The following is a 26,715-nucleotide window of genomic DNA, read 5'->3' as shown; positions in this document are numbered from 1 at the left end:
AAACAGCAATCAAAACAAAGGCTCAATATGGTTTTGGGGGAACAATATATAATCTACCAGTTATTTGTACTTTCTTGCCTTCCTACTTTCTATTTCACCAAAAGGACATTTCCCACTGAAAATTGTAGCACATGTAAAGAACCTAGATGTTTTCAATAGACTTGGGTACATCTCCAACCCTGAATGAAACATCCTCTCAACATGTAACTGCGGACTAGATAGGCATCACGTTTTTATGCCAACAGTGGAGAAAACGGAAACCTCATTGAAATTATAACATCTTTTCAAGCACAATAAACATATTAGCAGCACTAATACTGTGCCTAATTTAAATTTAGGATTACTTGAAATGAAGTAGCTGAATGCACTAATATAATTTATTATTCGTTGAATTACTACTTTCTAGTGCAAGGAGTAGTGCAAGCTGGCAGGATGGGAAGAGGTGTTGGGAGAGGAGCTGGCGGTAGTGAGGGGTGGGATGGGGGGCAGGGGAAGACAGCTTCCAGTGAGGGTGGAGTGGGGGAAGAGGAGCTATTGGGAGGGTGGGAAGAAGACCTTTTGGGATCGTTGGGGGGGGGGTAAGTGGAGCCAGTGGGAGAGGAGAGTGGGGTGGGGGTGGGGGAGAGGGCGAGGAGAGGAGCCACGGGGGAGCCGGTGGTGGTGGTGGGGGGGTAAGTGGAGCCAGTGGGAGAGGAGAGTGGGGTGGGGGAGAGGGCGAGGAGAGGAGCCACGGGGGAGCCGGTGGTGGTGGGGGGGGGAGCCGGTGGTGGTGGTGGTGGTGGTGGGGGGGGGGGGTAAGTGGAGCCAGTCGGAGAGGAGAGTGGGGTGGGGGAGAGGGCGAGGAGAGGAGCCACGGGGGAGCCGGTGGTGGTGGTGGTGGGGGGGGGGGGTAAGTGGAGCCAGTCGGAGAGGAGAGTGGGGTGGGGGTGGGGGAGAGGGCGAGGAGAGGAGCCACGGGGGAGCCGGTGGTGGTGGTGGGGGGGTAAGTGGAGCCAGTGGGAGAGGAGAGTGGGGTGGGGGAGAGGGCGAGGAGAGGAGCCACGGGGGAGCCGGTGGTGGTGGTGGTGGGTGGGGGGGTAAGTGGAGCCAGTCGGAGAGGAGAGTGGGGTGGGGGTGGGGGAGAGGGCGAGGAGAGGAGCCACGGGGGAGCCGGTGGTGGTGGTGGGGGGGTAAGTGGAGCCAGTGGGAGAGGAGAGTGGGGTGGGGGAGAGGGCGAGGAGAGGAGCCACGGGGGAGCCGGTGGTGGTGGTGGTGGGTGGGGGGGTAAGTGGAGCCAGTCGGAGAGGAGAGTGGGGTGGGGGTGGGGGTGGGGGAGAGGGCGAGGAGAGGAGCCACGGGGGAGCCGGTGGTGGTGGTGGTGGGGGGGGGGGGTAAGTGGAGCCAGTCGGAGAGGAGAGTGGGGTGGGGGTGGGGGAGAGGGCGAGGAGAGGAGCCACGGGGGAGCCGGTGGTGGTGGTGGTGGGGGGGGGGGTAAGTGGAGCCAGTCGGAGAGGAGAGTGGGGTGGGGGTGGGGGAGAGGGCGAGGAGAGGAGCCACGGGGGAGCCGGTGGTGGTGGTGGGGGGGTAAGTGGAGCCAGTGGGAGAGGAGAGTGGGGTGGGGGAGAGGGCGAGGAGAGGAGCCACGGGGGAGCCGGTGGTGGTGGTGGTGGGTGGGGGGGTAAGTGGAGCCAGTCGGAGAGGAGAGTGGGGTGGGGGTGGGGGTGGGGGAGAGGGCGAGGAGAGGAGCCACGGGGGAGCCGGTGGTGGTGGTGGTGGGGGGGGGGGTAAGTGGAGCCAGTCGGAGAGGAGAGTGGGGTGGGGGTGGGGGAGAGGGCGAGGAGAGGAGCCACGGGGGAGCCGGTGGTGGTGGTGGGGGGGGTAAGTGGAGCCAGTGGGAGAGGAGAGTGGGGTGGGGGAGAGGGCGAGGAGAGGAGCCACGGGGGAGCCGGTGGTGGTGGTGGGGGGGGTAAGTGGAGCCAGTGGGAGAGGAGAGTGGGGTGGGGGAGAGGGCGAGGAGAGGAGCCACGGGGGAGCCGGTGGTGGTGGTGGTGGGGGGGGGGGGTAAGTGGAGCCAGTCGGAGAGGAGAGTGGGGTGGGGGTGGGGGAGAGGGCGAGGAGAGGAGCCACGGGGGAGGTGGTGGTGGTGGTGGGGGGGGGGGTAAGAGGAGCCAGTCGGAGAGGAGAGTGGGGTGGGGGTGGGGGGAGAGGGCGAGGAGAGGAGCCACGGGGGAGCCGGTGGTGGTGGTGGTGGTGGTGGGGGGGGGGGGGGTAAGAGGAGCCAGTCGGAAGGGGAAGAGAATCTGGCGGGAGGGAGAAGATCCATCGAGTTGGAATCAGAGTTCCAGCAGGAGGCCTTGCTCCCTGCAAGCAGGCAGCACGGTGCCCGCGACCTCGCTGCTGGAAAGCGCAGGCTCCGCAGAGCACACTGACCCCCGGCCCTCAGCCCTCGCCTTCGTCAGCTGGATTTCGCGTACCCTGCAATTCCTTCTTTTCTTTGCGGTGTCTTTTTAAAAGCTTGTTCTCCTCCGTTTCTATTTCCTCCATGGCGTTAGCAGCACACTTCTCTGCGGCCTACGAACAGAGCGGCAGCACCACCTCTCACGTTTGCCCTTTCAACCCTGTCCCCCAAAAAATTAAAGCTGTACCACATGGTGTGATGTGCATCACACAATACTGCCCCTTGTCACTACGTGAAATGCAGGACCGCACACCAAATATAAAATATTAATTGAGTATTCTTAGGTAGTTAAACCCAGATGCGATCAATTGAACAGTATTTTTATATTTGGAAGATTTATATTACTTCCAGCTGTACCATTTCTCGAGACCAACAGCTCGCTGACCTTACATTGACAACTTGCAACTACAAGCAGTTAATTTTTTAAACGAAGCAACTTGTAGGCATTTATCGTATATTCCGATAAGCATAATTAACCTTTCATTCTGAGTTTACATGACTTAAAATATCACTGTAAATTTGGTTCAAGAATACCGTTTATTACAGCGATATTTTTTATAAAAGTAAGAAGTGGCCTCTATATTAAATATCTAGTTGTAGAGGTATAGCTATTATACCTCATTGAATTGAAGTGTGTGGTAAAATATTAGGCCAGATTGTCTGAGGGAATGTTTGCCTGCCACTCACTTTGCAGTCTTACTGTGCCCACCCTGGTTGTAATGTCATGCCACCCAAGAAAAAACAGCTGAGAAATATCGCCTGGGTTTCTACATTCAACAACTGATGACTTAATTCAGGAAAAAAATTTAAATATATGTATTTTTTTAAAATAACAGGCAACTTCTTCTGTCAATGTAATTGGTTTCTTGATTACCTCTGCCCAAGCCGGCTCGAATGTGGCATTGAGTAAGCAGAACATTTTGTCCATCCAACCACCTTCTGATCGAAATACGTGTAACAAAATTTATTAGAGTAACAACAAATGAGAAAATCTGCAGGTGCTGGAAAGCCAAGCAACACACACAAAATGCTGGAGGAACTCTGCAGGCCAGGCAGCATTTATGGGGAAAAAAGTACAGTTGACGTTTCGGGCCATGGAAATGTTCGAGGAAAGAAAGTCATGGTAGCTGTGAGATTTCTGAATCGACAACGAACCCATGCACCTCACTATTTTTTGTTCTCTTTTCACACCACTAATTCAATTTAATTTGTAATCTATAGCTTTTTTTTTATTAACAACATATTTCATGATATATGTCAGTGATATTAAAACCAGCATCTTGTGTAAACAACACCTTATATTCCATCTGGGTAGCCTCCAACCTGATGGCATGAACATCGATTTCTCAAGCTTCAGGAAATGCCCACCCTCTTTCACCATTCCCATTTTGCACTCTCACCTTATCTCCTTACCTGCTCATCACAATAAGACATAGCAGCAGAATTAGGCTATTCAGTCCATTGAGTCTGCTCCACCATTCCATCATGGCTGATCCCGGATCCCATTCAACCCCATACACCTACCTTCTTGCTATAACCTTTGATGCCCTGACCATTCAGGAAACTATCAACTTCCACTTTAAATATACCCAAGGACTTGGCCTCCACTGCAGACTGTGGCAGAGTGTTCCACAGATTCACTACTGTTTGGCTAAAAATAAAATCCTCCTAATCTCCGTTCTAAAAGTTTGCCTCTCAATTTTGAGGCTGTGCCTTCTAGTTCTGGATACCCCACCATAGGAAACAACCTCTTCACATCTACCTTATCTAATCCTTTCAACAATCAGTAGGTTTCAATGAGATTCTCCCTTCCCCCCTTTAGTCTTCTAAATTCCAGTGAGAACTGGCCCAAAGCAACCAAGCGTTCTTCATATATTAACCCCTTCATTCCCAGAATCATCCTTATGAATCTCCTCTGGACTATCTCCAATGACAACACACCCTTTCTGAGTTATGAGGCCTAAAACTATTGACTCCAAGTTCAGCCTGTCTAGTGTCTTATAAAGGCTCAATATTATCTTCTTGCTTAGGGATAGTCAGCATGGCTTTGACAAGGGCAGGTTATGCCTTACGAACCTGATTGAATTCTTTGAGGATGTAACAAAACACATTCATGAAGGTAAAGCAATGGATGTTGTGTATATGGATTTCAGCAGGTATTTGAAAAGGTTCCCCATGTGAGGCTCATTCAGAAAGTAATGAGGCATGGGATCCAAGGAGACCTTGCTTTATGGATCCAGAATTAGCTTGACCACAGAAGGCAAAGGGTGGTTGTGGATGGTTTGTATTCTGCAAGAAGGACAGTGACCAGTGGTTTTCCACAGGAATCTGTTCTGGGACCCATCCTTTTTGTGAATTTTATAAATGACCTGGATGAAGAAGTAGAAGGGTAGGTTACTAAGTTTGCTAATGACACAAAAGTTGGGGGTGTTATGGATAGTCTGGAGGGTTATCAGAGGTTACAGCGGGACATCGGTAGGATGGAGAACTGGGCTGAGAAGTGGCAAATGGAGTTCAACCCAGATAAGTGTGAAGTGGTTCGTTTCAGTAAGTCAAATTTGAAGACAGAATATAATATTGTGATAAGACTCTTGGCAGTGTGGAGGATCAGCGAGCTCTTGGGGTCCATATCAATAGGGTAGTCAAAGCTGCTGCGCAGGTTGACAGTGTTAAGAAGGCATATGGTGTCTTGGCCTTCATCAACCGTGGGATTGAATTCAAGAGCCGTGAGGTAATGTTACAGCTATACAAGACCTTAGTTAGACCCCACTTGGAGTACTGTGTTCAGTTCTGATCACCTCATTACAGGAAGGATATGGATACTATGGAGAGTGCAGAGGAGATTAATAAGGATGTTGCCTGGATTGAAGAGCATGCCTTATGAGAACAGGTTGAGTGAACTTGGCCTTTGCACCTTGGAGCGACGGAGGATGAGAGGTGACTGATAGAGGTGTATAAGATGATGAGAGACATTGATCGTGTGGATAACAAAGGCTTTTTCCCTAGGGCTAAAATGGCTAACACGAGGGCCATCAGGGTCAGGGACAGCTTCTATCACACTGTTATAAGACTATTATACAGTCCCATAGTATATTAAGATGGATTCATGTCCTCAAAACCTCCTCATCATGGCCCTGCACTTCTTGTCTGCCTGCACTGCACTTCCTCTGTAATTGTAACCCACCTCCCCCCCATACCCCATCCGTGATTTATTTATATACACACATTCTTTTTCTCTCTCTCCTTTTTCTCCCTCTGTTCACTATACCCCTTGCGCATCCTCTGGGTTTTCCCCGCCTCCCCCTTTTCATTCTCCCTAGGCATCCTGTTCCATGATCCTCTCATATCCCTTTTGCCAATCAACTGTCCAGCTCATAGCTCCATCCCTACCCCTCCTGTCTTCTCCTATCATTTTGGATCTCCCCCTCCCACTTTCAAATCTCTTACTAGCTCTTCTTTCAGTTAGTCCTGATGAAGGGTTTTGGCCCGAAACGTCGACTGTACCTCTTCCTAGAGATGCTGCCTGGCCTGCTGCGTTCACCAGCAACTTTGATGTGTGTTGCGGGGCACAATTCTAAGGTGCTTGAAAGCAGGTACAAGGGGATGTCAGAGGTTTTTCACACAGGAAGTGGTGGGTGTGTGAAATGTACTGCCAGCGAAGTTGGTAGAGGCGGATACAATAGGGTATTTTAAGGGACACTTAAATAGGTGCATGGAGCTTAGAAAAATAGAGGGCTATGCAGTAGGAAAATTCTAGGCAGCTTCTAGCGTTGGTTAAATGGTCATACAGCATTGTGGGCCGAAGGGCCAGTAATGTGCTGTAGATTTATATGTTTCCTTGCTAATATATTCTATTCCCCTTGAAAGAAATGACAAAATTGCATTTGCCTTCTTTACCACAGACTTGAAATTAACCTTCTGAGAGTCTTGCATAACGACTCCTAAGTCCCTCTGCATCTCGGACGTTTGAGTCTCCTCCCTATTTCACAATAGTCCATACTATTGTTCCTTTTAACAAAATGCCCTGAGTCGTGGCTAAAAGAAGGCCATAGCTGGGAGCTTAACATCAAAAGATATACTTTGAATTATGGATCTGCTCAAAGCTGCGTTATCCCTAATCAGTCCCTGTCTATCCAAATACTTATATATCAGGTCCCTTCAAGTACCTTCCAATAACTTTCCCACTACCGATGTCAGTTTCAGTGGCCTATAATTTCCTGGCTTGTTCTTAGAGCATTTCTTAAACAACGGAACAACATTAACTATCCTCCAAACCTCCAGCACCTCACATCCGTAGCTATGGATGTTTTAAATATCACTGCAAGGGCCCCCGCAATTTCTGCACTTGCCTCCCACAGGGGTCCAAGGGAAACACATTGTCAGGCCCTGTGGAATTATCTGTCCCAATTTCTCTTAGGACAGTAAACACCTCCTCCACTGTCATCTGTATGGGGTCCATAATTTTGCTGCTGCATTGCCTCACAAGACTCTGTATCCGTCTCCCGAGTAAATACAGATTCAAAAAATCCATTCAAGATCTCCATCTCTTTCAGCTCCATGCATAGATTACCATTCTGATCTTTCAGAGGAGCAATTTTGTCCCTTACTATCATTTTGCTATTAATATATCTGTAGAAGCCCTCAGGATTTTCTTTCATTTTGTTTGCTAGAGCAACCTCATCTGAGCTTCAGATAAGTGCCTTCATTCATGTGCTGAAGCCGTTATCCAGACCTACATCCACAGAGATGCATGTTACTAACCAAAATCCCAACTCTTGTGTCAACTAGTAGTTTATAGTGTTGCTTAGAGAAGCATCAAATTCTACATTGGCTCAGAAGGTTGGTGTTTCATCAGCAAACACAATGAGATAACCAGAAAGAAATCAGAAAGCAGTGGATAAATGGACATTTGACACCCCGTATAAACATGTGCTTTGAAGTTCAGTTCCATAACACTGCCCACCTTACAACTTTATGCAATGGCAATTGACCTTTCCAGAGTGAAATACTGTTACAACTATTTCTACATTATCTCACACCACTTGGAAATTTGAACAGGCACTTCACGATGTGTGTCATCCAAGCATCAAGATCCTGATTTTACATCACAAATCTGTGTGATGACATCAATCCCTGTTTGAGTAATCACAGAGAGACATGTAACAAGTTATTCTTGGAATGACTGACATTGATCGCTCCTGTGAAAATGTGGTCTTCTTAGTTCACAGCTAGACTAGGATATCTGCCAAGTCAGTGAGTTATGCCTACAACCCTCAACATGCTCCCCAACACACAACTGCTAGAGTATCAGGTACCGACCTGCGACCCACCAACTATCCCTCCTTACTCTATTCTCCACAACCCCTTCTCACCCCTCCTTCACCCTCTCCTCCTCCTCAAACCTTCCCCCACCCCACCCCTCCTCTCCATTGCCCATCCCTCCACTCCCTCCTCCATCACTCCCTGTCCCCACTCTCTATCCCCTCATCACATCCCCACCTCATCCATCCCCACTCCACCCCCTCCTCTCACCTAACTCACCACATTCCTCCATTCCATTCTCTTCCCCACCTCCCCAGTCCCACCATTCCTTTTTCCTCTCCCAACCCCTTCCCACCCCATTCTCTACACACCCTCCTCTTCCCCCCCACCCGCTAACCACTCCTCTCTACGCCCCATCCCTCCTCCCCTCTCCATCTTCCCACCTGTCCTCCCTCTCCCCACCCTCCCCTATTCTATCACTAGCCCCTCCACTATGATCCCCAACACATCCTCACGCTCTCTTCCCTGTCCCTCTCCTCCTTCATCCTCCCTCACAAATTCCTGCTCCCCCTCCAAATCTGCATTATTCCACTTTCCCTTCCACCCTCCCTCACAAATTCCTGCTCCCCCTCCAAATCTGCATTATTCCACTCTCCCTTCCACCCTCCCTCACCCTAAAACCATTCCCCCTCCTCGACCACTCCATCTGTTCCTTCCTCCTCCCCCCCTTCAACTTTCACCACCCACCGTGCCAACGTCCCCATCCGTACTTTCTCCTTTCCTCCTTCGTCTCACCACATCCCTCGCGCCCTCCCCTCTCATTTCTCCATTTCATCCTCTCCTCTCCACCCCTACTCCTCTGCCCCATCTCCCTCTCCCCCTCCCCCCTCGCCATCTCCTCTCACCCCACTCCCCTGCCTCCCCTTTCCACACTCCTCTAGCCTCTCTCCCTCTCTACACTCTCCCCACTCCTGTTGCCTTTCTCTTTCCCCCATCTCCCCACTCCTCACCTCCACAATCTCCACAGTCCCTCTCACCACTCCTTGGCCCCCTCTCACCACTCCTCACCCCCACACACCTCTCTCATCCACAGCCCTTTCCTCTCCCTGCTCCTCACCCCCTCTCATCCCCTCAGCCCCTCTCCTCACCCCACATCCTCTCTTCGCAGTCCTCGCTCCCTCTAAACCACAGCCTCTCACCCTCTCTGCCCCTCTTCTTGCCCTACACCCCTCAGCCCCTCCACCTTCTCAACCACAGACACCCTCCTCGCCCACTCTCCTGCCTCAGCCCTTCTCCCCATTCCTCGGTCCTCGTACCCACTCAGCCCCTCTTCCCTCTCCCCACTCCTTGTTCCTCATTCAGCTCGCCTCTCCAACCCTTCAGCCCCTCTCCTTGTCCCTTCTTACCCACGTCCCTTCCCTCACCCCCCTCACCCACAGACTCTCTCCTTGCCTCCTCTCTACTCCTCACCCCTCAACCTCTTTGCTCCTCTTCCTTCTCCTTGCCCCCTCACCCATTCAGCCCCTTTCCACACCCTTCCCACTCATTCAATGCCAATCCTCACCCCACTCACCCTTTCAACCCCTCTCCTCGCCCCCTCATAACCTTTCTCTGCCCCCTCACCCCTCTCCCCGGTCCCTCTCCACTCCTAGCCCCTCCTCCTCACCCCTCTCCCCACTCTCCACTCCTTGCCAATCCTCCCCTCTCCTCACCCCCTTTCCACGCCCCTCTCCTGACGCCTCCTCAGCCGCCCTTCCCACTCCTCGCCCACCATCCTCACTCCTTGCTCCTCTCCTCGCCCCTTACAACCTTTCTCTGCCCCTCCCCCTCGTCCTCTTTCTCTTCTTCCTTGTCCCCCTTCCCCACTCGTCCCTCCTTGCCCCCTCACCCCACCCCACCCCCTATTATTCAGCTACTCCTCGCCTCCTCCCCCTCTCGCTTTCCCCTATCCATCTTACTCTCCTCTATCCCCACCCCTCTCTCCATCTCCCCTATACTTCCTCTCTTCTCAGCCCCTAATCTTTTCTCCACCCCCTCTCTCAGTCTCGCTCTATGGGAAAACAAAATTTGCGGAATCAGATGTTGTGTTCACCTTGTGACTGACTTAAGCTCCTCCCCGCCAGCAGCGTGCCGCTCTGCTTTCCTCTCCTCTCCTTCAGTCGCCGTTTCTATTCTTTGCTGTGCGGCTGCGAGCGGTAATTATGGCTGATACTGATGCGGTGGATGAACGGTCTCCACTGTTATCAGCAAATAACTCTGGTATTGTCACTCCTACAACGCCTTTGTACGTCGAGGAGCCTAGTCCTCGTGGTGAGTGCATGCTGCTTTATTAAAGGAATCACTGAACAAAACTGCAGTTACATTTCCTTTGGTAAAAACAGCCCTTCATATTGAAAGCTTATTATGGGGAGAGAGCTTTCAGATCTCTGCAGGCTGACTGCCGTTTTGCCTGCATTCCCACAATTTGCAACTGTGTTTCTGGTATTAGGCAAAACAAGGGCATTAATTTTCATTGGGGATGGGAGGGGTCGACATCCAGCAAAAACTGCCGATTAATGATGCAGAGGGTAAACCCCTAGTCTGGAATGTTGCGCACAGAGCTCATTGCAGATGGAGCCAGAGTATTTACAGGGACGTTGTCAAAAGTATAATGCAAGTCAGCAATCTCCATGGCGAATATGTAAGGTTTACCTGCTAAAGGATGCGGCAAAATATTTCAGCAGAGCTTGTTTTTTTTGGGGGGATTAAGTTCAGGGTATGATCAGTAATAAAATCTGACATTACAAGATGTTGGCGACGTTTGCATTACGTACGCAAAAGATCTGTTGTTGAGGGTCACGAAATGAAATCCATTTCCATCCTGCTGGTGTTATAGTATAAACGCGCGAGACTATGCGAAATAGACGGAACAGGTTGAGTGAATTAAAGGATGTGATTTGTTGAGTAATTGCTAATGTATTGAAGGCCAATTCTTGATTTTTCAAAAGCTTCCCATTAATAAAATCGTACTGTCCAATTGAGAAACTGGCCCTAATATGTGTACTTGGGTCAACTTTAAGAGGACAAAAACTGACGCAAACCTTATCTGAGTTTTAAGTGATCAAGGGCTGGTGAAAAGCTTATCTGAGTGTCAACTTGTATTCGCATAATATCCATTAACGTACAGAAAAAAAATCGGGAAGTGTCTCACGATGTAGACTAGGATAAAAATAGTAGGAGAAAGAAGAGACTGGGACATGCAGATGGAGAGGCCTGAGAGACCAGAAGGTGGTAACCTGATATGCACTTACATAAAATCTTACAGCCCAGCTGTATATTGTGAGTGAGGTCTTAGAAATAAGAAGCACCAGGTTAGAGGGCTATATGTTCTAGAAATTACAAAGAATGGGGAAGAGAACCCAGCATGCATGCAAAAAAGACAGACCAGGCCCCTTTTCTATCCGGTGGGTTTGCAAGTGAAATAGGCATGATTACAGATAGTTCTAAGGAGATTATCCTCAGAACTCATCCATGGGCCATTGCGACAATCCCTGCAAACAGAGGAGTGGTTCAGGGTGACTGCTGAACAGTGCTTTCTCTGACAGAAGAATCTTGCAATAGATTATATGGTATTTGCATTTCTGTTTGTGCAGCTCCTGTAAAAAGTATTCCTCAATTTCACCAAGGTTGCATTGACGGTATCTGCAAACATTATCCAGGTCTTGTGTTCTGTTATTAGGATATTCTTTTGTTCAGCATAATAATTCAGGTCTTGTAGGCACCTGTGCAATTGGGCCTTCTGTTACAATTGCCCTTCACAGTTGGAACCTCACAATGAGTCATTTGCTGAATTAAGTTATAGTTGTCTCTGTTTGCAAGTACTGGCATTCCAGTGCTGCTGAGTATGCTTTGGTATGAGCTCAGTTCTTGACATCTTTCTTGTCCAATCTTGTCAGAAAAACAACTTCCATTCAGGGAAAATATATTGTGTTTGGGAAAATAAAGATATGTGGAAACTAAAATCTGTTTGGGGGAACCATTTTAAAATATAAGGGTTAGAAATTTGAGAATGTATCTTTTTCCTAGCATTTTCAACTTTCCCTTTTTCAGTGTCTCACAAGTCAATTACTCTATTTGGATGATCAGTTATTAGAAGTGGGACAAACTCTGCATAATTATTTGAAATGTATGTTCTGGGTCAAAGCACAATTGCCTGAATGTTATGTCCTCTCAACTTGTTTGCTGAGGGAAATAGATACTTCCTATTCGTCCAAGTAGAATCCTTGAAATGTTATCCACTGCCATTAAGTCCTGTTCTGTTTAAAGAACAGAGACTAGTATTTCAGCTATGACATAACAAATGTTTTAAATAGTTCATGTATTACTTCTCATGTTTTGAACTATAGCTAAATTAAATGGTGTCCCATCTACCACCTTGTTTGTCTGCTGCCCTCAGTGATTAGAGGATTTACGATGTGTGGTCTACTTCTTGGTATACTATAATTTATTGTATTTATTTGACTTACCGATGTGAATTGCCCAGTACTACTTCATGGAGAATTCTTAATATAGGGGTGGGGATTGGGGTGGTGGAGAGGAGGAATAGGGATCCCTGAAAACTACTTGTATTAAAACTTTCCATAACATGAAGTCCATCATCTGCACTTCAAGAAATAAGAGGTGGAAAAAAATTACATTTTTACACACATTCCACATGAATTTTATTTGTACCTCAATTTTTTGAGGAGTGATTTGTGAATTCTCCAAGGATGAATTTCGACACCATAAGTGGCTGTAATGCAGGGTCTTCTGTGGGACTTTGACAGATGGTTCTATGCAGGTGTTAAATTTTTAACCTCAATGTCCTGATTATTTTCTTAAAGTCATAATTTCATGTGAGTTAAACATAATGTTCAGTTAAAATGTCATTGATGACCATCTTTCATAAAACAGAGCCTTTCCAAATGATTCTTCAGAATTTTCCATCGATGTGCCCATTAGCACTTGAATTAGGCTGACTGGTCAGTGATAGGATCCATTCCTTTTTTAAATGATATCACATTAACAACTTTACAGTTCTCTCAGACTAGGTCTGCATCCAAGGATGATTGGAAAATAAGAATACAAAACATTAGAAGCAGGTGAAGGAAAGAAACATATGGCCCTTTGAGTATACTCTACTTTTAAATAAGGCCATGGACCAACTGGCCTTGAATTCAGCTTTGCTTTCCCTCTTGTTCTATTATTTTTCAACAGACCATGTCTCATTTTCCTAAGCTCTAGTGTGTGTGGGCTCAACCTGTTTAACCTCTCCTTCCCAAAAATGTTACCTGCAGTGCAAGTATAAATTTGCTATTCTGCAGCTGTGGTCTCTTACAGATTTTTGCATAGAAGGTTTGCATTAAAGGTTATGGGGGAAGGGCAGGTAGGTGGAGATGAGTCCATTGCCAGATCAGCCATGATCTTATTGAATGACGGAGCAGGCTCGACGGGCCAGATGGCCTACTCCTGCTCCTATTTCTTATGTTCTTGTGTTCTCACCATACACTGTACAGCTGTAGCAAGATTTCTCTATTTCTATACATATTTTTTGCCGTAAAGGTCAGCATTTGATTTGCCTTCCTAACTACTCATTGCCATTTGATCCAGTGTCCTCTTTGTTTTTGGGTTGGAGTTTGGGTATTGTACAGTGACTGACTTACCCCTGACATTAAGCACTTTCTCCCTTCACTGGGCGCAAATCAGGAGTGTTATGGAATACGCTACGCTTGTCTGGATGAGTACAGCTCCACTAACTCAAGAAGATTGAGTTTATCCATTAAACTACAAAATGCTTTAATTTAAAACAAAACCCTTATTGGAACTGATGACTTAGCCTGTTACTGTATGAATATTGATTGCTTTGTTTCTGTCATAACAATGATACTTGCACTTTGGAAAGTACTGTACTTCATTGGCAGTCAACTGATTTGGGATGTTGTGAATGGCTGTATCTATATGCACATATTTTGTTTTTGTTGCTAATTTAGTTGGTTGTATTCTGGACAGATAGTATGTATTGTATTTAATAAATATCAGTTTAGGCATATAACTGAGGATGTGACATGACTTCACATTTGTAAGTGATTGCAGTGTTAATGCTGCATGTAATGTGTACTGCAGATGATGCAAGCTTATTTATAAGCAAAGTTGTGATCAGTCTAAAACTTAGAATACTTATCCATATATTGAAAGGGCCTGATTAAATTTCATTGAGTTCATTAGCATCTTGTGCATCTATCTTTAGAGGTAATTCGACATAGATGGATTGCATTATTGCAACAAGTTTTTAATAATTAAAAAGGCTGGAAAGTCAAGCTAAGTGCTAAAATAAGTTGGTGACAACCCAGAATCATCTATGTGACCCACCTTTACACACTTTTAAGCATTTTACTATTATTTTAATAAATAGGTAACTGGAACCTTAAATATGTTCTATAAAGGAAGGGGTTGTATATGTTAAAATTCCATAAGATGATGCCTTTTCCTTGGTAATACTTTACTGCACTAATCCCAGATGCTTTTATTCTCTATATACGACAATCTACACATCGTTTTTGAGTGACTGAGCCTACACAGCCCCCTTGCATAGAGAACTCAAAGATCCACCTACCTCTGTGAGAAGATATTTTCTTTTTAACTCAATCCTAAATCTGAAGACCCGCCTAAATTTTCAGATTGTGATTGCGCATCCCACCACAAGCACTCTTGATGAGAATGCTGCATGTTTCAGTGAGACTGTCCTTCATTCTTTCAAAGCCAAAAGAGCATTTTCCCCTTCTGTTTAAGTGCTCCTCTTTAGGTATTTCCCCTCATCTCAGGATGAACCTGGTGAAATTTTGTTGCAATCCCTCTTGTAAGTACTTGCATCCTGAAGTAGGAAGAATGAAAAAAATACTCAAAATATTCCTGTAACAAAATGTTCCAGTTGCATTTAACTGGGCCCAATTTATTTGCGGTAGGATCACTTTAAACTTATATTCAAATCCTCTTTCAAGAAAGACTAATAAAGTATTTGCCTTCCAATTTGTTTGCTGTATTATATGATAACATCCAGTAACTTGTGAACAGGAGGACCTAGTAAATTGTGAGAAGAGGGATTAACCAGGGCAGGAGGGGTCTTTGATTGTGTTGTTTGCTTTCCTGGTACTGAGGGAAACAGAGTCAGAGTCTCCGTGGAGTGGAGACTGGTTTTTGCAATGAACTGAGATGTGAGTGATTTCTTCTTGTGTTGGCAGAACAGTTGCTGTTACCAAGCTGATGCACCCAGATAAGAGACTTTCTGTGGTGCATCTATAAAAATTGATGGGGTCATGCTAAATATCCTTCTGAATATCCATGCCGAACACCACATTCAAGTTTGCTGATGACACCACTATCGGTGGCCGAATTGAAGATGCTGACAAGTTAGCATATAAGAGGGAGATTGAAAATCTAGCTGAGTTGTACCATAAGAACAACCTCTTACTCAATATCATTCATAGTCATAGTCGTACCTTATTGATCCCCGGGGAAATTGGTTTTCATTACAGTTGCACCATAAATAATTAAGTAGTAATTAAATAGCAAGACCAAGGAGCCAATTATTGGCTTCAGGAGGGGAAAACTCGAGGTCCATGAGCCAGTTCTCATCATAGGATCAGAGGTGGAGAAGATCAGCAACTTTAAATTTCTTGGTGTTATTATTTTGGAGGACTTGTCTTGGACCCAGCACGTAAGTGCAATTGCTAAGAAAGCACAGCAGTGCCTCTGTTTCCTTAGGAATTTGCAAAAGTTCAGAGTGACATTTGAAACTTTGATAAACTTCTATAGATGTGCAGTGGAGAGTATATTGATTGACTGCAGCACAGCCTGGTATGGAAACACCAATGTCCTTGAATGGAAAATCCCACAAAAAGTAGTGGATGTGGCCAAAAATCCATTGCGGGTAAACCCCTCCCCAACATTGAACGCAGTTACATGGAACGCCGTCACAGGAAAGGAATATCCATCATCAGGGACCTCCACCACCCAACCACCCAGGACATATTCTCTTCTCACTGCTACCAGCAGGAAGAAGGTACAGGCCTCAAGACTCACACCACCAGATTCACAAATAGTTATAGCCTTGAACCAAAGGGGATAACTTCACTCAACTTTACTTGCCCCATCACTGAGATCTTCCCACAACCTAAGGACTCTTCATCTCATGATCTTGTTTTTTATTACTTATTTATAATTACTGTTACTATTAATATTTCTTTCTTTTTGTATTTGCACAGCTTGTTGTCTTTTGCACAACTCGTTGAATACCAAAGTTGGTGCAGTCTTTCATTAGGGTTATTATTCTATTATGGATTTTAAATATGTCCACAAGAAAATGAATCTCGAGTGTATATGGTGACGTACATGTATTTTGATAATACATTTATGTTGAACTTTGAACCTTCTGAGGAAGTTGAAGTGCCGGTGTACTTTCTTAGCCCTGATATCTACATAGTTCACAACTGCATCTGTAGTGTGAACTTCCCATGATTCAGGAAATTTAAAGGACAGGTGTATAAAAAGGGCCCGTAGGATCACTGGGGACCCAAGCCATCCCAACCACAAACTGTTCCAGCTGCTACCATCCAGGAAGCGGTACCGCAGCATAAAAGCCAGGACCAGCAGGCTCTGGGACAGCTTCTTCCACCAGGCCAAGAGACTGATGAACTCACGCTGATTTGAGTGTACTCTATACACTAACTGTTCTATTTATTATAAATTATTATAAATTACTATGATTGCACGTTGTACATTTAGGTGGAGACATAACATAAAGATTTTTATTCCTCATTTATGTGAAGGATGTAAGAAATAAAGTCAATTCGATTCAGTTCGACTAGGACAACCAGGACCTCCGAACAGTATTCAAGATGTTGGCTACAAATTTTAATAGGAAATAGAAAAGGTATGTCAAAAATATGTTATAGTCATAGCAGATTTCAACTTACAGCTGGATTGGGAAAATCAGGTTGGTGCTGGATCCCAAAAGGGGGAATTTGTAGAATGCCAACAAAATGGCTTTTTAGAGCAGCTCAGGCTTGTGCCAACTAGGGGATCAGCTATTCTAGATTGGGTGTTGTGCAATGAACCAAGATTGATTAGAGAGCTTTAAGGTAAAGGAACTCTTAGGAAATAGTAATCATAATATAATCGAATTCACCATGAAATTTGATAAGGAGAAGTTGAAGTCAGATGTACTATAATGGAGTAAAGGGAATGACAGAGACATGAGAGAGGAGCTGGCCAACATTGATTGGAAAAGAACACTGGCAGGGATGTCAGCTGAGCTGCAAAGACTGGAGTTTCTAGGAGCAAGTTGGAAAGTGCAAGATAGATACAACCCAAAGAAGAAGAAGAAGTATTCTAAAAGCAGGATGATGCAACCGTGACTGACAGTGGGAGTTAAACGGACCATAAAAGCCAAAGAGATGGCATATAATAGAGCAAAAATTAGTGAAAAACAAGAGGACTGTGAGGCTTTAAAATCCAAATGAAGGCAACTAAATAAGTCATAAAGAAGGAAAAGATGGAATATGAAGGTAGGTTAGCCGATAAGAGGATACCAGAAGTTTCTTCAGATATACAAAGTGTAAAAGAGAGGTAGGGTTGTTATCAGACCGCCGGAAAATGATGCTGGTGAGGGAGTAATTGGGGACAAGGAAATGGCAGACAAACAGAGTAAATATTTTGCATCATTCTTCACTGTGGAAGACGGTAGCAGTATGCCAGAAATTCGAGAGTGTTGGGGGCAGAAGAGAGTTAAGTTGCCATCACTAGGGAGAAGATGTTTGGGCAATTGAATGGTTTGAACGTAGATAAATCACCTGGACCAGATGGTATACACCCCAGGGTTCTGAAAGAGGTGGCTGTAGAGATTATGGAGGCATCAGTAATGATCCTTCAAGTATCACTAGATTCTGGAATGGTTCTGGAAGACTAGAAAATTCCAAACATCACTGCACACTTCAAGAACAGAGAGAGGCAGAAGAAAGGAATTGAGAGGTCAGTTAGTCTGACTTTGGTGGTTGGGAAGATGTTGGAGTCGATTGTTAAGGATGTGGTTTCAGGGTACTTGGATGCACATGATAAAATAGGCCAAAGTCAGTGTGGTTTAAGGCAGAGGTTGATAAGTTCTTGACTAGTCAGGGGATGATGGGTTATGGGAAGAAGGCAGGAGATTGGGACTCAGAGGGAAATGGATCAGATATGATGAAATGGCAGAACAGACTAGATGGGCCAAATGGATTAATTCTGCTCCTATAGCTTATGGTCTTCTGGACTTGGACAAGTTACTGGTGACATTTACACCCAGGAATCTGAAGCTGTCCGTTACCCCACCTCCTAAAGCCAATGACTAGCTCTTTTGTTTTTCTGGCATGGAGGGAAAGGTGTTTGTTTTAACACCATGCCACCAGGCTCTGTCTCCTTCCAGTACTCCAGCTCATCATTATTCGAGAACTGGCCCACTATGGTGACATCACCTGTGAACTTGTAGATGGAGTGAGAAAAGAATCTGGCCATCGGTCCATGAGTATTTAGAGAGTAATATATTGAGCTGGGGACCCAGCCTTGCGGGACACAAGCGTTGAGGATAATTGTGGCAGAGATGCTGTTTCTCATCCTTACTCATTGCTGTGTATTAGTCATGAAATAAAAGATTCAATTGTAGGGGGAGATGCTGAGTCCTAGGTCTTGGAGTTTGTAGATGAGTTTATTTTGAATTTGTAGTGGAGATATAGTCTATATAACCATAAGACATGAGCAGAATTAGGCCATTTGTCTTTTCGAGTCTGCTCCACCATTCCATCATGGCTGATTTATTATCCCACTCAATCCCATTCTCCTGCCTTCTCCCTGTACCCTTTGACTTCCTGACAAATCAGAAGCTTTTTAAAATATACTTAATGACTTGGCCACCACAGCCACCTGTGGGAATGAATTCCACAGATTCATCATTCACTCTGGATAAAGAAGTTCATCCTCATCTTGGTTCTAAGTGGATATCCCTCTATTTTAAGGCTGCCCTCTCTGGTCCAAGACTCTCCCACTATAGGAAACTTTCTCTCCCCATTCCTTCTATTACGTCCTAATTCAATTGGTTTTCTGAGAACCCTCCCTCATTCTTCTAAACTCCAGCAAGTACAGGTCCAGAGCCATCCAATGCTCCTCATATGTTAACACTTTCATTCCTGGGAGTATTCTCATGAACATTCTTTGGACCCTGTCTAATGCCAGCACAAAATTGTTCTCAATACTCCAGGTCTGACCAATGCCTTATAAAGCTGCAACGTTATATCCTTATTCTTATTTTCTAGTCCTCTTGAAATGAATGCTAACATTGCATTTGCCTTCATTAAACAACACACATCAAAGTTGCTGGTGAACGCAGCAGGCCAGGCAGCATCTCTAGGAAGAGATACAGTCGACGTTTCAGGCCGAGACCCTTCGTCAGGACTAACGGAAGGAAGAATTAGTAAGAGATTTGAAAGGGGGAGGGGGAGATCCAAAATGATAGGAGAAGACAGGAGGGGGAGGGATGGAGCCAAGAGCTGGACAGGTGATTGGCAAAAGGAATACGAGAGGATCATGGGACAGGAGGCCCAGGGAGAAAGACAAGGTGGGGGGGGGGACCTAGAGGATGGGCAAGGGGTATAGTCAAAGGGACAGAGGGAGAAAAAGGAGAGTGAGAGAAAGAATGTGTGTATAAAAATAAGTAACAGATGGGGTACGAGGGGGAGGTGGGGCATTAGCGGAAGTTAGAGAAGTCAATGTTCAGTTAGTCCTGACGAAGGGTCTCGGCTTGAAACGCTGACTCTTCCTAGAGATGCTGCCTGGCCTGCTGCGTTCACCAGCAACTTTGATGTGTGTTGCTTGAACTTCCAGCATCAGCAGAATTCCTGTTGATTGCATTTGCCTTCATTAACACTGGCTCAACCTACAAGTTAACCTTTAGGGAATCTTGCACAAGGACTCCCAAATGCCTATGCACCTCTGGGTTTTGAATTTTCTCCCAGTTTAGAAAATAGTCTATGCCTTTATTCCTTCCATCAAAGTGCATGACCACGCACCTCCCTATATCATATTGTATCCGCCACTTCTTTGCCCATTCTCCCAATCTCTAAATTCTTCTGCAGACACCATGCTTCCTTGACACTACCTGCAGCTCCACCTATCTTCATATTGTCAGTAAACTCGACAACAAAGGCAACAATTCTGTCATCTAAATATTGATGTATAATATTGAACTTGAAACTGCTCACTCTCTCCACTTCTGATCCCTCTATGAAGATTGGTATGTGTTCCTTCGTCTTACCCTTCCTGAAGTCCACAGTCAGTTCTTTCGTCTTACTGATGTTGTAGTGTTCTCGTGCAGTGTGTTGAAACTCTGACTAAACACCAAGTTAAACCGGAGCCAATGAAGACAGAGTTGTAGTAAGGTTAACCATTTACTGTTCACTCTTCCACATTAACATGGTATGGTGAAAACTGTTGACTAAAAAAAAATACAAACATTTTTTTCATTCTGGAGACTATGCGTGCTCTCTTCTTTTAGCGAGCGTCTCCAGCCGCCCCGAGTAACAAGCGAGGGGTGTCCCGTCAAACACGTGCGCTACCCGAACCGCCGCTTCCTTAACAGAAACCGCGTTAATATTTTTACTTCAAATACTTCCATAGGAACTTACAGCGTTGCTTCTATAATGTTTCTTTGTGGGTAGACACAGAGCTCTTCACGATTATGCTGCACACATGGCACCCGCCTTCTCACCTTCCCGAACCGGAGGTTATACATAAGATGCAGCGAAACCAGAGGTGACGTCATCACATGCCGCAATATACCATAGACAATGAATTTACCTTTGTTATACTGTAACATAACTAGCAACCTTTAACTTTAACTAGAAAATAGTTACAAACAAATCATTTAAAACATAGACCCAACAAAGTCAAATAAATGCCTTAAGGGCAACACACTCCCTGCCTGACCTTTGTAAGGTCACTATAAACATGGTATAGAACTTTAGTCCCTAGATCAGTCTTTAAGTAGAAGTAGAACAACCTCTAACTGGTTTCAGGGTTTGTTGTAAAGATGTGAACCGGTTGACTGCCTGCTCTTTATTGTTTAGCAAGCGCTGGCATGGTACTCTGAATGGTAGTGGGGTGACCCAATTGTTCGCTTCGTCTCTAAAGACCTTTGTGTCCATTATTTTTAAGAAGATGGCATCTTCCACCGATGGAGCAAGTTTATTATTGTGCTTAGTTTGAGCGAAGACTGACTGTCCCAGTGTCTTCTCAGTTACTTTACAATGCTTGTGCCTTTCTTGTGCTTCCTTGATACACATAACACTTGTGGAGGGCTGAGAAATTGAATAGTGGCCTCTCTCTAGCACGTTAGTCTTGAGTGTGTTAACTGTTGGTTTGAGTACGTTGCCAGGGCACACCTCCCCTATCACCACCCAGCCCAGATCCAGACGTTGGGCGAAGGGGACATCATATGGTCCATTGACCTGCTGCCTGACTTTGTGCACCCTAAGAATGTCTCTTCCGAATAGCAGGAGTATTTCTGCTTCCGGATCCAGTTCTGGGATGTGATTGGTAATGTGGTGGAGATGGGGCTGGTGTAGCACTGCGCTTGGTGTCAGAATCTCGGATCGGTTATTTAAGATTTCATTGCACACTAAGAGTGGAGGGAGACTGATGACGACGTTGCCATCCAGCGACTCGAGCTGGAACCCTTCTGCCCTCCTGCCATATGTTTCTGCAATGCCAGAGCAAGTTTTGAGGTAGTATGGGAATGGATTACCCTTTACGCTGAACAACTCGAAGAACTCTGGTCTCACTAGTGAGCGGTTGCTCTGGTCATCCAGAATTACATAGGCTTTGATGGCCTTGTCTTTGGCTCCCTTAGGGTATACCTTAGTGAGGCAGATCTTTGAGCACGAATGGCTCGACTGACCTGGACTGCAAACTTCGGTGCAGCTCGAGCTGACGGTAGCTGTATCAGAGTGATGCCCTCCCTCCCCGCCATCCTCTTGTGGGAGTGGAGGAGCCTTGGCAGTTTGCGCTGATGGGCCGGGATGCATGGCCCCATCGTGATTAGTGCTGTTACATTCTGAGCACTTTACGGGGAATGTACACTCTTTAGCGAGGTAGGAGGTAGAGGAACAGCACTTAAAACATATTATTTTTTCCTTGAGAAGGGCCTTTCTTTCATCAAAGGGTTTGTTTCGAAACATTCTGCATTTTTTGAGGGGGTGGGGTTTGTTGTGCAATGGACAATTCTTGCTAGGGTCATCGTTGATTGCAGAGACTTCAGTTTTATGCACTGAGACGGGTTTATTGATGACAAAATTGTTCGAAATGGGTTTGACTGGATTGGTGTGAGTTGTGGTGCTGCCTTGATTCATGAAGCTAGGGTCGTTTCGCCTCTTCGCCTCCTTGCGCACAAACCTACTAAAATACTCAAAGGGAGGGAATCGACCATCGTTCCCTTCCTTGTACCCTGAGCCAATAGACACCCATCTTTCCTGCAGCCCAAATGGAAGTTTGTCCATAATTGGTCCAACTCTGCGTGAAGTATCCAGATACGATAGGCCAGTTAATTAGCTGTCTTCTTTAGCACCTTGAATCTCCATGAGTAAATCTCCGAGTTCTCGTAATTTAGTGTGGTCCTTGGCTGACACCCTAGGAAAATTGTCTAGCCGTTGAAATAGCGCCCCCTCAATAATTTCAGGGGCTGCATAGCAGTCCTGAAGTCTCTCCCATGGTTTGTGTAAGGCTAGCTTGGGGTTGTTGACATACATTGAGTGATCTGTTCACTTGATTCCTTTCCCAGCCATTTAGTCATAAAGTCCAACTCTTGGATTGCTGTGAGCTGGACTCCGCCGGTGGCACTGCTGAATGAGGAGTACCACGCATGGTAATTTTCAGGCTTATCGTCAAACTGGTACAGTCCTGAATTGATGAAGTCTCATCACGCTAAATACTGTGCCAAGGTTTCTGCTGCAGGTGGCGTGCTAGCTGGGGGAGTATGTTGGGGGACATATGACTGATCATGTACGTTCATGATGGGATTTGATGTTCTGACTTCAGCCTTTGTCTCTGCTCTCGCTGGATTTGGTAAGTTTGGTGTTGGGAAGTATTTGTAGTCAGCCCTTTCATACTTGAGTTTGTGGCAAGGTTGCAATTGTGAGCTGTCTTCCCCAGGTGGACACGATGCAATGAAGCTTCCTCGTGATTTCACATGAGATGGGACGCCAACAGGCAAGTATGGAGAGGGAGAATGAATCTGCGGTCAATTTGAGATTGGACATATTCGCTGGTGCATTCCAATTTGGCTGTTTCTGACATAGATTTTCATGTTTCGTCTAGAATGTGCATTTCTTCAGCGTTTTCCAACACTTGTGTTTCCACTGCGGCCACATCAGCTTCTCGTTGTAGCATCAGCACTTCTAACTCTGTATCTATCCTTGCCTTTTCCTTCTGGTTTTCCGCATCTCTGGCAGCCTTTTCCATTTTCAGTTTTGCTTCTTGGTTAGCATATGACGCTCGCACCTTGGCGGCGGCGGCTTCAGCCCTTGCGAGGGCAGCCACATTTGTCGACGTCCTACTGCTCTTGGCGCTGAGTGCAAGCGACTTGATGCTTGATCATGAAGCCATCGTACCACTTGTCGAAACATCTAATGATTTCACCTTTTCACTGTTGTGTTCTTGTGCAGTGTGTTGAAACCCTGACTAAACACCAAGTTAAACCAGAGCCAATGAAGACAGAGTCATAGTAAGGTTAACCATTTACTGTTCACTCTTCCACATTAACATAGTATGGTGAAAACTGTTGATAAAAAAAATACAGACATATACAGCGTCTGTTTCATTCTGGAGACAACGCGCGCTCTCTTCTTTTAGCGAGCGTCTCCAGCCGCCCCGAGTAACAAGCGAGGGGTGTCCCGTCAAACTGCCGCCGGGCCCGAGCCCACCCCACGTTTGAAATTGAAAAGCCGACACGCGCGCCACCTGAACCGCCGCTTCCTTAACAGAAACCGCGTTAATATTTTTACTTCAAATACTTCCATAGGAACGTACAGCATTGCTTCTATAATGTTTCCTTGTGGGTAGACACAGAGCTCTTCACGATCATGCTGCACGCGTGGCACCCTCCTTCTCACCTTCCCGAACCGGAGGTTACACATAAGATGCAGCGAAACCGGAGGTGACATCATCACATACCGCGATATACTATAGACAATGAATTTACCTTTGTTATACTGTAACATAATTATCAACCTTTAACTTTAACTAGAAAATAGTTTCAAATAAATCATCTAAAGCGTAGACCCAGCAAAAGGCAACACAGATGCTGAGTGCAAGGTTGTTGCTGTGACAGCACTCCACTAGTTGGCACATCTTGCTCCTGTCTCCATCATAGATTCAACCAACAATTATTGCATCATCAGCAAATTTATAGATGGTATTCGAGCTATGCCTAGACATACAGTCATGGGTAAAGAGAGAGTAGAGCGGTGGGCTAAGCACACACCGCTGAAGTGCACCAGTGTTGATCGTCAGCGAGGAGGAGATATTATCACCAATCTGCACAGATTGCAGCCTTCTAGTTAGGAAGTTGGGGATCCAATTGCAAAGGGACGTACAGAGGCCCCGGTTCTGTAACATCAATCAGGATTGTTGGAATAATGGTGTTAAATGTTGAGCTATAGTCTATGAAAAGCATCCTGATATAGGTATTTGTATTGTCTTGGTGGTCTAAGGCTGTGTGAAGACCCATTGAAATTGCGTTTGCTGTTGACCTATTGTAAAATTGCAGGAAAGATCCTGTTTTCACTTTGACACAAACGAGTCTCTTTTCTGTTGATTAGTGTCAAAAAAGCCAAATTAAATCCAGTGGTTCAATGTAAAAACAACAAAACATGAAAACCTCCAAGGGGGGTGAATACTTTTTATAGGCACTGTATCAGAGTATTTTTACCATTACAGTTTCATTACTCTACCCACAGTGATTCTACATGTTCAGATTTTATGTAACCTACTTCTAAGGATTTTATTTCAATTTTAATCAACAGTGACACCCTATCCCCCCTGCTTACCTGCCTCTTTTGATACAATGCATATCCTAGTTACAATCTTCTTTCAACTATGACTCAGTGATGCCCACAATGTCATATGTGCCAATATGTGCTGCAAGGTCATCTACCTTATTCCACGTTCTGCGTGCATTGAAATATAACACCTTCAATCCTGTATTCATCACCGTTTTTGATTTTACCCTTGGTGTGCTTCAACTCATTCTACTGACTGCAATGTTGCACTATCATCTGCCTGTCTTCACAGTCTCACTGCACCCTGCATCTACTTGTATACCAACTGCCCCATCCTCAGCCCTGTCACTCTGGCTCCCATCCTCCTGCTAAATTAGTTTAAGTCCTCTCCAACAGCTCCGCCTAGACTGCAGGAACCGACCAATCTGACCAGGGTATGAGACCCACTGGCTCTCCGCACCTGGTTTAGCCTGCCTGTCGAAGTGGAGCACTGCGATGCGGCTGCTGTCGCATGCAACAGCTACTTGGAGCCATGGTTGAGAGCTGAGTGTCTGGTGGGGACCAAAGATAACATTCAAGATGATTGTTGATACATTCAAATTCCTCATAGTGCCTAACTTGGTGAAGTAGTGAAATCATTTTGTTTTCACTCCTGGCTGTTTCTGGCATTTCCATGTCTGAATGCTTGCAACCATAGTGAGCAAAACAGTTCCGTCTTGTCTTGCATTTTATTTATCACCAACTATCAGTGACAAAAATCACTACTCTTTGAACACAAATGCTCGCAATTGACACCATTTAAAAACTGTTCAGTCCAAGCACAGTGTAGTGTCTAATGGCCACACAAGCGCACGTGACTGACACGAGTTCGAAACTGTTCAGCGAGTCTCCTGTTCCAATGAAGTAGCATTGTGTCTCATCTATTGTCTCAGTTTTTGTTCTTCAAGAGCTGTCCCAAATAAGCAGCTGCCTGATTAACCGATGGCCCAGTTATCCGGAATTCATTGTACAGGTCAACCTTCACTAATCCGACTACCTGTAATCTAGTTCCTTCGATAATCCGGCACTGATTATGCTTAATGTGATCCTTCTGTAATTTGGCATTTTCACTAATCCGGCACTCCTCAGGTCCCAGTGGTGCCGGATTAGTGAAGGTCGACCTGTATATGATTTCCTCCTATGATAAATCTGCAATGACTCTGCCTAATCCTATTATCATTTATAAAATCTTGTTAATAATAGATTCAAATATTTTCGGAAAATACTGATGTCCAGCTAACTTTTCCGCAGTTTCCCATTTTCACTTCTTCCACCAGCTCACTTTCTCAATGCTACTTTCCATTCTGTGGGAATTGTTTTAGAAATCTGTGTAACTTTGGAAGCTAACAACCAGTATATTTTCCATCTCCATAGCCATCTGTCCAAAATGTAGAGATAACCATCATTAGACCATGCAAAATTATTAGCCCCCAGTCCATATTTCTCTGGTACAGCATTTTTGTTATTATAACACCATCCAGCTCATTCATCCTTTTGTAAATCACTACTTTTAATGTAGATACTAAATATCTGTTTAATTTCCGTATTTCCCCACAATCTTCTCCTGTCACAGTCTGTAAAGAAACAACTTTATCTTTTGATATTTTTCTTATAGGTGTCCCCTGCTTTTCGAACGTTTGCTTTACGAAATCTCTCTGTCACGAAAGACCTACATTAGTACCCTGTTTTCGCTTACAGAAGGTATTTTCACTGTTACGAAAAAAAAGCAGCACACGCCCTGAGCAACTGCTCTCCCCTGCATTCTCGCTGGCATTGCTTTAACACATGCCTGTGAGCAGCCGTTTGCAAGATGAGTTCTAAGGTATTGGAAAAGCCTAAAAGAGCTCGTAAGGGTGTTACACTTAGCGTAAAACAAGACATAAT

At 45.4% G+C, this 26,715-nt stretch overlaps 2 protein-coding genes across 3 annotated transcripts in view; one reads left to right on the top strand and one right to left on the bottom strand.

Moving 5' to 3' along the window:
* Positions 1 to 2,600, bottom strand: part of otud6b (OTU deubiquitinase 6B) — a 32,682-nt gene extending 30,082 nt beyond the window's left edge. The window contains exon 1 of the mRNA XM_072256816.1: positions 2,454 to 2,600. Coding sequence (XP_072112917.1) covers positions 2,454 to 2,523 — 70 coding nt within the window. The 5' untranslated portion in view covers positions 2,524 to 2,600. The remainder of the gene's footprint in view (positions 1 to 2,453) is intronic.
* The window catches only part of pip4p2 (phosphatidylinositol-4,5-bisphosphate 4-phosphatase 2), an 87,467-nt gene that overhangs the window by 19,513 nt on the left and 41,239 nt on the right, over positions 1 to 26,715 (top strand). Inside the window, exon 1 of one of the 2 annotated variants that reach the window (XM_072256829.1) lies at positions 9,723 to 10,009. The exons of the other annotated variant lie outside the window; for it this stretch is intronic. Coding sequence (XP_072112930.1) covers positions 9,901 to 10,009 — 109 coding nt within the window. The 5' untranslated portion in view covers positions 9,723 to 9,900. Of the gene's footprint in view, positions 1 to 9,722; positions 10,010 to 26,715 lie in introns of those variants that run through there. 2 annotated transcript variants of the gene reach the window in all.

This window comes from Mobula birostris, chromosome 1 (genome assembly GCF_030028105.1).
Source record: "Mobula birostris isolate sMobBir1 chromosome 1, sMobBir1.hap1, whole genome shotgun sequence".
NCBI lineage: Eukaryota > Metazoa > Chordata > Chondrichthyes > Myliobatiformes > Myliobatidae > Mobula > Mobula birostris.
The sequence above is the reverse complement of the archived record's forward strand: the minus strand, read 5'-3'. Positions and strand labels throughout refer to the sequence as shown.